Source organism: Anas acuta, chromosome 32 (genome assembly GCF_963932015.1).
Source record: "Anas acuta chromosome 32, bAnaAcu1.1, whole genome shotgun sequence".
Lineage (NCBI taxonomy): Eukaryota > Metazoa > Chordata > Aves > Anseriformes > Anatidae > Anas > Anas acuta.
In genome coordinates this window covers 1,487,491-1,499,873 of record NC_089010.1, presented here as the reverse complement: position 1 = coordinate 1,499,873, position 12,383 = coordinate 1,487,491, and the positions used below count along the sequence as shown (strand labels likewise).

The window sequence follows — 12,383 nt, the reverse complement described above, 5'->3', positions numbered from 1 at the left end:
GGAAGAAGGCCCCGTCTTCGCCCTCTGCATGGCGGGGGCCGGCGACCAGCGCACCCTGGCCAAGTGGCTGGCGGGGCTGCAGGAGACGAACCCGGTGCTGGGGCGCACCCCGGTGCTGTTCCGCCTGGGGGGGGGCACCGCCGCCGCCCCCCCCCCGCCTCCAGACCCCCCCGCCCCCCGCCTGGCCGAGCCCCAGCCCCCCCAGCTCGACCCCCCCGAGCTCGAAAGCCCCCCAGGCGCTGCGGGGCGAGGGCTGAGGGGGCCGGGGGGGGGTCCTGGGGGGGCGCCCCCTTCCTGCAGCCCCGGTTAATAAATGGAGGCGGTGTGGACTGAGAGGTGCCTGATTATTTGGGGGGGGTCTGTTTATTTGGGGGGGTCACTGGTTTGGGTGGGGGCTCTTTTGGGGGGGTCCCTGCTTTTTTGGGGGGGGGGGGCGGTCATGGAGAGAAGCCTGAGGTACTGGCAGCGCCTCCCGCATGCGCAGTGCCCGCCCTGACGGCGGTCAAGTGAAACCGGGCGGAAGTGGTGCCGCGCATGCGCACTGCGGGACTGGGAAGTCAGTCGGGGTGTGTGTACGGGCACCCTGCGCCGCGCATGCGCGCTAGAGCGCCGCGAAGCCAGCCGGCGGGGAGGTGTGGGCACTGCGGGCGGAAGCGGCGCGCGCCTGATGGCGTCATCAGCACGCGCCGCTGCTCGGGGCGGCGGCGGCGGGCCCGGTATGAGCGCGGCCGAGCGGGGCCCGGAACCGGGCCCGGAACCGGAGCCGGGCCCGGAACCGGAACCGGAGCTGGGACCGGAAGCGGAGCTGGAACCGGAGCCGGGAGCGGAACCGGGCGGCCCCGGGAGGGCCCCGGCGGCGGCGGCGGCGGCGGGGGGCGGGCGGAAGGCTCGGGGCCGGCCGCGGCTGACGGAGTCGGACCGGGCCCGGCGGCGCCTGGAGTCCCGCAAGAAGTACGACGTGCGGCGCGTCTACCTGGGCGAGGCGCACGGGCCCTGGGTCGACCTCCGGCGCCGCAGCGGCTGGAGCGACGCCAAACTGGCGGCCTACCTGCTGGGCTGGAGAGGGGGCAGCGCAACGGCAGGAGGGGGTGAGCGGGGGGGGCGGCGGGGGGGGCTGGGGGGGGCACCGGGGGTCTGGGGGGGGGCACCGGGGGGCTGGGGGGGGCACCGGGGGGCTTGGGGGGGGCACCGAGGGGCTTGGGGGGGGGGCACCGGGGGGCTGGGGGGGGCACCGGGGGGCTTGGGGGGGGGCACCGAGGGGCTTGGGGGGGGGGCACCGGGGGGCTGGGGGGGGGCACCGGGGGGCTTGGGGGGGGGCACCGGGGGGCTTGGGGGGGGGCACCGGGGGCTTGGGGGGGGCACCGGGGGGCTTGGGGGGTCACCGGGGGGCTGGGGGGGGGCACCGGGGGGCTGGGGGGGGCACCTGTCTCCTGCCCAGTTGGAGGGGGGGGGCGGGGGGAGCGGCCCCCATCACTTCCCTGGCTGGATCGAGGGGGTGTCCAGCTGGGGGGGGGGGTGGCTCCCTATAATTCCCCCCCCATCCATTTTTTTCCCTTCTCCCCAGCAAGCCGTGGGAGCAGATCCCGAAAAAACCCAAACGCAAGAAAAGTGAGTACAGAGGGGGGGGGGGTTATCCACCCGGGGGGGGGTGCTGAGCACCGGGGGGGGGTCAGGCAGCTTCCTCACCCCCCCCCCCCCGGTGCCTGTCCCCCCCCCCCCCCCCCAGGGCGGCGGCGCAACGTGAACTGCCTGCGGCACGCGGTGATCTGGTACGAGGACCACCGGCAGCGCTGCCCCTACGAGCCGCGCCTGGCGGAGCTGGAGCCGGCGGTGGGGCTCTCCACCACGGCCGTGTGGCAGTGCGAGCGCGGCCACCGCTACTTCCAGGACCTGCACTGCCCCCTGCCCCCCCCCCGGCCCGACGACGACGCCTCCGAGGGAGACAGCGACGGCGGGGGTGGGTGGGGGGGTTGGGGGGGGGGATAGGGGGTGTTCGGGGGACTGGGGACGTTTGGGGGTGGTTGGGGGGCGTTTGGGGGGCTGGGAGGGCGGAGGGAGTGAGGGGATGGGGTCGCTGGGGGGCCCGGGGGGTGTGGGGGTGGCTTGGGGGAGGGAATGGGGTCACTGGGGGGAGATGGGGGGGCAGGGATGGGGGGGCTGGGGGGGGGCAGCAGTGGGATGCCCATTTATGTTTTTTTTTTTTTTTTGCAGGGGGGGGATTCGGGCATGCCATTATTTGGGGGGGAGGTTTTGGTGGGGGGGCTCTCGGTGCACCCCTCTGCCCCCCCTCACCTTTTCTCTCCCTCCCCCCAGCAGCTCCCGGCAGCTCTTCCTCCTCCTCCTCCTCCTCCTCCTCCTCCCCCCCCCCCCTCCAGGGGCTGCAGCTCAGGCTCGGAGGCACCCCCGAGGGGGACCCCATCAGCACGGGGGGGGGGCACGGCAGTCGTGGCCCCCCCCGCGGGCCCGGGCCCCCCCGGGGGGGCTGCAGAGGGGCAGGGGGCGGCGGTGGAGGCGGTGGTCTGCGTCCCCCTGCCCCTCCCCCTGCGCCTGGGGGGGGCCCGGGGGGCTCTGGCCGAGGGGGGGGGCGCCCGCCCTGCTTCAGGGGGGGGCCCCCGCGCTGCTCCAAGCCCCCCCCCTCCTCCAGGCCCCCCCTTTGCTCCAGGCCCCCCCCCTGCTGCAAGCCCCCCCCTCCTCATCCTGGCCGGCCCCGGCTACGAGGCGCTGGAGGGGCTGCAGCTGGGGGTGGGGGGGGGCCAGGAGCTGCCCTGCGCCCTGCTGGAGGGGGGGGGGGCCCTTCCCCGCGCCCCCCCCGGGACCCCCCCTCACTAAAACAGGTATGGGGCGAGGCTTTAGGATGGTATTTTGGGGGGGGGGGGCACCCCGTGTCCCCCCCCCTCACCCCCTCTTTGTGGCACCGCAGAGGAGGACGAGGTGGGGGGGGGTGAAGCAGGAGGACGCGTCCCCCCCCCCCTGCGGCGGCCGAGCCCCCCCCGCGGCCCCCTTCGGCCCCCCCCGGCAGCCCCCCAGCCCCCCCCCGGCAGAGGACCCCGAGGGCGGCGACATCTCAGCCATCATCTACGAGATCCCCAGGGAGCCTGAGAGGTGGGGGGGGGGAAGGTTTGGGGGGGTTTTGGGGGGACGGTTCTGGGGTTTGGGTCTTTCTCTTGGGTTTTGTTTTTTTCTGGGGTTTGGGGGTTTCTTGAGTTTTGTGGGGTTGGTTTTTGTTGGCTTTTCTTGGGATTTGGGGTATTTCTTGAGTTTTGGGCTTTTATCGTTTTTTGTTGTCTCTTCTTGGGGTTTTGTTGGCTTTTCTTGTGTTTTATTGTTTTTTTGGGGGGGGTTGGGCGTCACCTCCTTGGTTTTGGGGGGTTTCCTTGGGTTTTTGGGGCGTTTTTTTTGTTTTTTTCTTGGGGGCTTTTGTTTATTTTGGGGGATTTTGGGAGCTTCTTGGGGAGCTTTTGAGTTTTTTGGGGGGCTCAGATCCTTTGCAGCACCGCCGTGTCTTTGTGTGCTCCCCCCGCACACAGCAGGGCTCCTCACAACCCCTCAGGGGAATTACTGCTGGGGGGGGTCCCCCCAATTCCCACCCCCCCCAGCATCTCCGTGCCCCCCCCCAGGCGGCGACGAAGCCGGCGCGGCCGCAGCCCGGACCCTGAGGGGCTCCCGGACCCCATCCCCTGCCCCTACGCGGGCTGCGGGCAGGTCTACGTCGCCCTCAGCAGCTTCCAGGTACCCCCCCGCACCCCGTAGCCCCCCCGTTTTTATTCTCCGTGCCCCCCCCTCGTTATTTTGCCCCCCCCCCAGAACCACGTCCGGCTGGCTCACCGCCGGGGCCGCGCTCAGCAGTGCCCCCAGCCCGGCTGCGGGAAGCGCTTCCAGCTGGCCGCCCGCCTGCGCCGCCACATGCTCAGCCACAACGGTGAGCCCCCCCCCCGGGCCCCCCCCGGCCCCCCCACGACACCGAGGGGACCCTAAACTCCTTCCCCCCCCCCCCCCAAAATAAAACCAGGCGTGCGGGATTTCACCTGCGAGAGCTGCGGCAAGGCTTTCAAGCGCAAGAACCACCTGGAGGTGCACCGGCGGACACACACGGGGGAGACCCCCCTGCAGTGAGTAACGTGTTGGGGGGGGGGCTCGGGGGCTTTTTTTTTCATGGGGGGGGGCAGCAGCCCCCCCCTGACGCCCCCCCCTCGCTCTCAGGTGCGAGGTGTGCGGGTACCGCTGCCGCCAGCGCGCCTCCCTCACCTGGCACATGCGGCGCCACGCGCTCAAGAGCCGCCCCGAGCCCCGGGGGACGTAGGTTTTTTTTTTTGGGGGGGGGGGGGGGGGGGCACAAGGCAGGGGGGGCAGCCCAAGAGGCCCCCCCCTCACCCCCCAGCCCAGCCTCAGCTCCCTCGAGTACAAAACCCCCGTTTTTGTACAAAACAACGGCGGGGGTGGGGGATTTTTCCTCCCCACTTGGGAGGGGGGGGCACGCACACCCTGTGTTCCCCCTCCCCAAAAATATGCAGGGGGCCCCCCCCTCAAAAAAAAGAAATATGGGGGGGGCTCCCCCCGCCCCCTGCCCAGCTCCAAGCACTGGCTTGGTGCCCCCCCCTTCCCTTACCCCCCCCCCCCACGTTCTCTTTATTTATTTCCCCAATGTTTCTGTGTCCCCCCCCCCCCGCGGGGTAAGTGGGGGGGGGGGCGGGAGGTTGTGTCTGGCCCCCCCCCCCAAAAAAAACACCCCGTTCAATTAAAGCGATCACTTTTAATTAGCGCCTCGTGCCCTTAATTTCTTTTGGGGGGGGGGTGATGAAAGCGGAGGGGGGGGGAATTTGTTGGGCCGGGGGGGGGTTGTTAGGTGAGGGGGGGGCGTTTTGAGGCGGGGGGGGGGCAGCGTTGTTCCCCCCCCCACCTTCCATGGCCCTGTCCCGGTGCTGGCGCTGTCCCCGGTGCTGAAGGCGGCGGCTCCGCCCCCCCCTCGGCCCCCCCCCTGCTCCTTGGGGACCCCCCCGGCTGACGGGGGGGGGGAAGGGGGGGCCCCTCCCCCCTCGGCAACCAATGGGCTTCGTGGGGGGGGGGCCTGGAAGGGGCTGGGGGGGTTGGGGAGGGAGGGAGCTGATGGGGGGGGGGCCGATGGGGTGGGGGTGGGGGCTTATGGGGGGGGGCAGGACCCGCCTCATTTGGGGGGGGGGGGGCGCACACGTGGGGGGGGTCGGGGCTGAGCCATCTCTTGGAGGGGGGGGGGCGAGGCCCGAACCATCCCGGAGGGGGGGGGTTGGGGCCGCGCCCACCGCCGCCTTCGTTTTGGGGGGGCCCCGGGGGGGCCCCGCCCCCCCCCCGCCCCGCCCCGCGGCCGCCCAAGGACGTTTTAAGAACGCCGGGGCCGCTCCGCAGCCGCCGCGCCCCGAGCCCCCCCCCCCCCCCTCCCCGGTGCTCCCCCCCCCCACCCGCCCCCCTTCATCTCCCCCCCCCCCCCGCCGGGCAGCGCGGGGGGGTCCGGTCCCGGCCCCGCCCCCGCCCGGAGCCCCCCGGAGCCCCGCGACAATGGTGACGGTAGGAAAACGGGGGGGGGGGCGAGGGGGGGGCACGGCCGGGACCCCCCCGCCATCATCCTTCACCCCCCCCCACGGACCCCCCCTCCACGTTTCTCTGTGTCCCCCCAGCATCCCCAGCCCCCCCATCCCAGTCCCCCCCCAACTCTGCCCCCCCCCCCCTCTTCACCCCCCCCCGGATGCGACACGCGTGGGGGGGTGCTGGGGGAGGGGGGGCACGCGTGTGACACACGCGTGTGCAAGGCCGGGGGGGGGGGGGCACGCGGAGCTGCTGCGGTTTGCACACGCGTGGGCGGCGGGGGGGGGCCGCGTGGGGCCTGTTCTTTGAGGGGGGGGGCGCACGTTTGCTGCCCCCCCCCCCCCCCCGGCCGTGCAAACCCCGTTTTTTTTTTGAGCTCCTTTCCTCCTTTTTGCATTTTCCGCTCCCGATTTTCTCCCAGAGGGCGGCCCCCTCCCCCCCCTTCCAGCTCGTGCCCCCCCCCCCGTGCCCCCCCCCAGCCGGTGTCTGGCAGCCCCGGGTGCCCCGTCCCCGGCCACAAAGCGCCATTGTCCCCTGCCGGGGGGGGGAGGGGGGGGGCTGTGCACAAAGGGGTTTTATCCCGGGGGGGGGGCAGCCCCCGGCATCCCCATGCCCCCCCCGTGCTCCGTGTCACCCTCCCCATGTCCCCGCGTCGCAGTGGTGGCGGTGGCATCCCGGTTACACCGGTGGTGGCGGTGGTGGTGTCCCAGTGACACTGGTGATGGTGGTGGTGGCATCCTGGTGACACCCATCCCCGTTGTCCCGGTGACAACGATGGTGGCCCAGTGGTGGTGTCCCAGTGACACTGGTGGCAGTGGTGGCATCCCAGTGACGCCTGTCCCTGTGTCCTGGTGACACCGGTGGCGTCCCGGTGACACCTGTCCCCGCTTCCCAGTGACACTGGTGGTGTCTCGGTGGTGGCAGTGGTGTTGTCCCGGTGCCACCGGTGGTGGCGGTGGTGGCACCCCGGTGACGCCCGTCCCCGTCCCGCTCAGATCCTGAGCACGGTGGAGGCGCAGGCTCCGGGCGCGGCGGGGGCCGTCGGGCTGCGGTCCCGTTCCCGTGGCCTTGCCGGCGGCGGCGGCGGCGGTGCCCAACGGGGGGGGTCCCGGGGGCCCCCCCGCAGCCGACGACAGCAAAACCAACCTGATCGTCAACTACCTGCCCCAGAGCATGAGCCAGGACGAGCTGCGCAGCCTCTTCGGCAGCCTCGGGGACATCGAGTCCTGCAAGCTCGTCCGCGACAAGGTCACCGGTACGGGGCACCGGGACGGGGACGGGGACGGGGACGGGACACTGGGGGGACAGGGACGGGGATGGGGCACCGGGGGACGGGCACGGGGACGGGACACTGGGGGGACAGGGGACAGGGAGGGGACACTGGGGGACAGGGAGCGGGACAGGGCGGACGTCCCCTGGGGGTCTCAGGGTGCGTGGGTGGGGGCATGGGGGCGGCACCAGGACCCTCTTGGTTGGGGTGAGGGGGGTGGGACGGGGTGGGCGTCCCCAGGGACCTCGGTGAGGGTGGGAACGTGGATGGGGGCGCGGGGCCAGGACCCCGTTTGTTGGGCGCACCCTGCGGGGGAGGGACACAGGGGCTGGGGGACAGGGACGGGGCCGTCCCCAGTGCCGGGGGGTGCCCCCCCCCCGGTCCCTGACCCCCCCAAAACCCAAAGGGCAGAGCCTGGGGTACGGCTTTGTCAACTACGTGGAGGCCGGCGACGCCGACAAGGCCATCAGCACCCTGAACGGCCTCAAGCTGCAGACCAAGACCATCAAGGTGCCATGGGGGGGGTGGGGGGGGTGGGGGGGGTAGGGGTGTTTTGTGTTTTTTTTTGGGGGGGGGGTCCCCAGGTCCCTGGGGGCTGACGCCCGCCCTAGGTGTCCTACGCGCGGCCCAGCTCGGCCTCGATCCGCGACGCCAACCTGTACGTGAGCGGCCTGCCCCGCGCCGTGGGGCAGAGGGAGCTGGAGCAGCTCTTCGGGCGCTTCGGCCGCATCATCACCTCCCGAATCCTCCTGGACCAGGGCACCGGTGCGCGCGGGGACGGGGACGGGGGGGGGGACACGGGACAAATGCCTGGGTTCCCGTGGGGTGAGGGGGGCAGGCACCTGGGGCCCCAAAAACCTGGGTCCTCATGGGGAGGGGTCCCCAAAAACCTGGTCCCCATGGGGTGGGGGCACCCCAAATCCCTGGGTCCCATGGGGTGGGGTCCCCAAAAACCTGGGTCCCTATGGGGTGGGGGGGCCCCTACCCCTGTGTCCCCAACCCCCTGAGTCTCCGTTGGGGGGGGGGGGTGGTCCATGGGGTGGGGGACAGCTGGGGTCCCACAGCTGGGTCTTTGGGGTCCCACAGCTGGGTCTTGGGGGGGTGTCACTGCTGGGGGGAGTCCCTGCTGTCGGGGGGGGGGTCCCTGATGTTGGGGGGGGGTCCCTGCTGTTGGAGGGGGGTCCCTCTGGGTGGGGGGTGTCTCTCCTTTTGGACAGGGGGGGTCTCATGGCTCCTGCCCCCCCGCCTCCCCACAGGTGTCTCGCGGGGGGTGGGCTTCATCCGCTTCGACAAGCGGGCGGAGGCGGAGGAGGCCGTGCGGGGGCTGCACGGGCAGAAGCCCCTGGGGGGCTCCGAGCCCCTGACGGTGAAGTTCGCCACCAGCCCCGGCCACAAGCTGGGGGGGCGGGGGGGGCCCTGCTCGGCCTCTGCCCCGGCGCCCGCCGCTACAGCGCCCTGCATCACCCCCCCCAGCGCTTCCGGTGAGCCCCGGGGGGGGCAATGGGGTGGGGGGGGGCACCTATTGGGGGGGGGCACCTATGGGATATGGCGGGGGGCACCCCTGGGGGCTCGTGAGGGGGGCATGGGGTGGGGGAAGGTTGGGGAGTGGGTGGCATGGGCGGGGGGCACCCGTGGGATGGGGGACACCACCGGGATTTGGGGGACACCCCCGGGCCCCCCCCCCAACAATTTCACCTCTTGCAGGCTTGACAACTTGCTGAACGTCGCCTACAGCGTGAAGAGGTAACGCCCCCCCCCCCTGCCCCCCCTCTGCCCCCCTACCCCCAAAAAAACCTCCTCCCCCCCCATATTCAGCTCTGCACCCCCAAGGGGCTTGGGACCCCCGCAGGAGAGGAGCCTGGTACTAGGGGGGGTCCCTGATACTGGGGGGGGTCCCCTGGCTCCGGGGGGGATCCCCACGTTCTGTGGGGGCTTCCCCATCCCCGTGTGTGTGTGTTGGGGGGGGTGTCCATACCCCATACCACCCCCCCTTACATCCCCCCCCCACCCCATCACCACCTCCCCCTCCCCCCCCAGGTTCTCCCCGCTGGCCATCGAGGCGGTGCCGGGCTTTTCGGGGGGGGTGGGCGGCCTGTCCCCCCCCGTGCCCCCCCCCCCCAGCTGCGGGGGCGGCGGGGGGGGCGGGTGGTGCATCTTCGTCTACAACCTGGCCCCCGAGGCGGACGAGAGCGTCCTGTGGCAGCTCTTCGGGCCCTTCGGCGCCGTCACGGCCGTGCGCGTGGTGCGGGACCCGGCCACCGCCAAGGGCCGCGGCTTCGGCTTCGTCACCATGCCGGCCTACCAGGAGGCCGCCGTGGCCATCGCCAGCCTCAACGGCTACCGGCTGGGCGAGCGCGTGCTGCAGGTCTCCTTCAAGACCAGCAAGCAGCAGCACAAGGCCTGAGGGACCCCCCCGAGCCCCCCCCCCCGAACCTCCCCGGGACCCCCCCTCCAGCTGGAGGAGTGCTCCCTGTCCCCGAGGGCAGCACCCATGGGTGGCCCCGGAGGGCGTGGGGACGTTGGGGGCACCCCAAAGATGCCCCCACCCTGCAAAGACCGGAGCCCCCCCCCCAGCTGGAGGAGCCCCCGACCCCCCCCCAAAAGCTGGAGTCGCCCCCTCCCCCAAGGGCAGCACCCCTGGGTGCCAGTGCAGGGACACTGGGGGGGGGGGGGGAGGACGCGGCATCCCTCACCCCCCCCCACACCCAGAGACCCCCCCCAGGACCAAAGAAGAGCCCCCTCCCCCGAGACCCCCCCCTTTTTAAGCCCCCCTCCCCCTTTTAGGCACTCCCGGGGGCTGCACGTGTTGGGGGCGGCTCCCCTCGGTGCACGAGGCCACGCCCCCTCTCTTAAGCCACGCCCCGCGCCCCTAAGCCACGCCCCCACACCGCAACTCCGCCTGGGTTTGCCTTCGCCCCTAGGGCCGGAGGCCACGCCCCCATGGCTGGAGGCCACGCCCCCAGGGCCGGAGGCCACGCCCCCAGGGCTGGAGGCCACGCCCCCAGGGCCGAGCGGTGCCGGGGGCCGCGGGTTCGAGTCCCGGCCCCGTCCATCGACTCCGGGGGGGGGGGGGGGGGCGGGGGCGAACCCCCCCCAATTGGGGCCACCCCCCCCCCAATTCGGCTCCTCCCGTCGCCAAACGGGTGCGAAGCGGGGGGGGGGGGGTGCCCAAATTCCTCCCCCTCCCGCTAAGGTCGGGGGGGGGGAGGTGGTGTCTGCGCTCTCGTCTCTTCAGAGCCCTTTTTTGTCCCTTTTTTGATGGGGGGGGGAGCGGGGAGGGGGCCTCGTTTTTTATTGATAAGGCGAAAGAACAAATAATGAATGGCAGCGGTGACGGGAGCGGTTACAGGTCGGGAAGAGGCTGGGGCAGCCACCGGGGCCGTCCCCGGTGCCACAGACACAAAACCATCTATTTTTGTAAGAGAAGAAAAAAAAAAGACTAAAAAAAAAGAAAAACAAACAAAAAAAATCCCCAACCTTCCCCAGATCCATCCCTCTCTCGGGGTGGGGGGGGTCTGGCCCTAACGGGGCCTCGCATGGCCCCCGCTGCCCTGAGCCCCTGCACCCCCACGAGGCGGGGGGGGGGGGGGGGGCTGGGAATTTCCCTTTTTCCCCCCAAAAAAAAACCCTCTCCATGCACAGGGATTTTGTTGCTCGCCCTCCCCGGCTCCCTGGGGCTTTTGCCGGCTGGTTCTGGCGTCCTGGGCGATGACCGGGGCAGAATGGACCCCCCGGCCCCCCCCCGGCCCCCCCCCGGCCCCCCCCCGGCCCCCCCGTTATTATTATTGTCGTTCTCGTTAGTTCCCCTTAATCGCCGCCGTTGCGCTAATTCTCAGTTATTTCCCCTCCTCCGTCGGGACCTTTTCGCTTTTTGCTGCTTTCCGTTCCTATTTATTTCCCGTTCTGCGCCCCCCCCCCCCCCCCATGCCCCGCCCCCGCTCCCCTTTGCGTTGCGTCGCGCCCTCCGCAGCTCCCCGCCGCTTTTTGCCCCCCCCGTCCCAGGATGTTTTACCCGTGTCCCCCCCCAAAAAAAAAATCGCTGTGGGGTCGAGCCCGGGACCCCCCCCCCACCCCCACGGATGGGGCAGGGAAGGGGGGGGGGGGCAGGGGGCCGAGGGCCCCCCCCACCTCAGTAGCAATAAGACCTGCAGCCCCCCGCCCCGGGGGGGCTCTGCACGGGGCTGGGGGCTGCGTTTGTGTCATTAGGATATTTATTGCGTTATTTTAATGTTATTGCGATATTTATTGCGTTGGGGGGGGGGGGGGGGGCACAAAATGAGGAGAAAACACGCGGGTTGGGGGAAAGGCCCCTCCCTGAGCATGCCCCCCCCCCCCCCCCCCGCCTGTCCCGTTCCCCCATATTGGACTCTTTGTACTTTTCATGGCAGAAATAATAAAAATATGGGAAAAAAAAAAAAAAAAAAAGTGAATAATTGGGAAAGGGGGAGGGGGGGGGGGGGCACTGCGGGCCCTGTGGCGCTGCTGCCACCTGCCGGCCGGAAGCCGGAAGTGCAGCGCCCGGCTCCGCGCATGCGCAGAGGCGCCGCTGAGGCTGCCCGTGCACAGTTCCCGCCAAAAGCCACGAGCCGGGAGGCGCGCCGTCTCCCGACGCGGTTGCGCATGCGCAGTTGCAGGGAGGGACTCGGTGGCGCCCCCGTGTGGACATGGGGGGAAATGCAGGGGAATCCCAGGGACTGCACCCAGGGGGGGCACTGGGGGGCACTGGGGGGGGGGCACTGGGGACATGGGGAGGGGGGCATTAGGGACATGGGGGACGTTGGAGTAAGAGGGACAGGAGCTGGTGGGACATGGGGGGGACACTGGGGGACACCAGCCACAGGCACTGGACATGGGGGACACTTGGGGGGGGCACTGGGGACATGGGGGGGGCATTAGGATTTGGGGACAGCGGGGAACCGGGGGTGACATTGGGATGGGGCACTTGGAGATGGGGGGGCCTTGGGGACATGGGGGGGACCTTGGGGACACGGGGGGGGGGCACCGGTGCCACCCGCCCCCGCGGTGACGTCCCCGGCCTTGGTGTCACCGGGGAGACGGCGGCCTCGGGGCCACCCACGCGGGGGGGGGGACACCCTTGGGGACAGTTCCAGTGTCCCCTTTTGTCCCCCGTCCCCCCCCCCATGGCGCCCCGCTCCGGACCCCCCCGCTGCTGCTGCTGCTGCTGCTGCTCCCCGGGGGGGGCCCGCAGGTGGGGAGGGGGCCAATGGGGGGGGGGGGGGCAGGGAGGGGACCAGGGGGGTCATGGAATTGGGGGGGGGGGGACACGGAGGGGACCCCTCAGGTATCACCTCCTGCAGGGCCCCCCCCGGGCTGGCCCTGGGGAGGCGCCGAGGATCCGGGGGGGGCCCCGAGCCCCCCGAGGCTGCGCTGCAATGGGGACAGAGAGGGGGTGAGTGGGGGGGCACTGGGGGGGAACTGGGAACACTGGGGGGGCACTGGGGGGTAATTGGGAGGAAGTGGGGGGAGAACTGGGGGGAACTGGGAACACTGGGGGGGAACTGGAGCACTGGTGGGGAACTGGGGGCACTGGGGTGCA

General features: G+C 71.4%; 2 protein-coding genes across 2 annotated transcripts; both read left to right on the top strand.

Annotated features, from left to right (window-relative positions):
* The first annotated feature begins 598 nt into the window (after window positions 1-598).
* Window positions 599-4,746, top strand: LOC137846452 (zinc finger protein 653-like). Its single transcript, XM_068664397.1, is given in 10 exon segments — window positions 599-1,052; window positions 1,055-1,088; window positions 1,565-1,608; window positions 1,727-1,957; window positions 2,314-2,834; window positions 2,921-3,102; window positions 3,618-3,729; window positions 3,805-3,919; window positions 4,010-4,109; window positions 4,201-4,746. Coding segments are annotated over 10 exon segments (1,824 nt in total). The 5' UTR covers window positions 599-667; the 3' UTR covers window positions 4,301-4,746.
* A 783-nt stretch (window positions 4,747-5,529) lies between these two features.
* Window positions 5,530-9,271, top strand: LOC137846456 (ELAV-like protein 3). Its single transcript, XM_068664401.1, is given in 9 exon segments — window positions 5,530-5,538; window positions 6,552-6,590; window positions 6,592-6,811; window positions 7,233-7,336; window positions 7,438-7,591; window positions 8,083-8,228; window positions 8,231-8,307; window positions 8,531-8,569; window positions 8,864-9,271. Coding segments are annotated over 9 exon segments (1,155 nt in total). The 3' UTR covers window positions 9,231-9,271.
* Window positions 9,272-12,383: the final 3,112 nt, after the last annotated feature.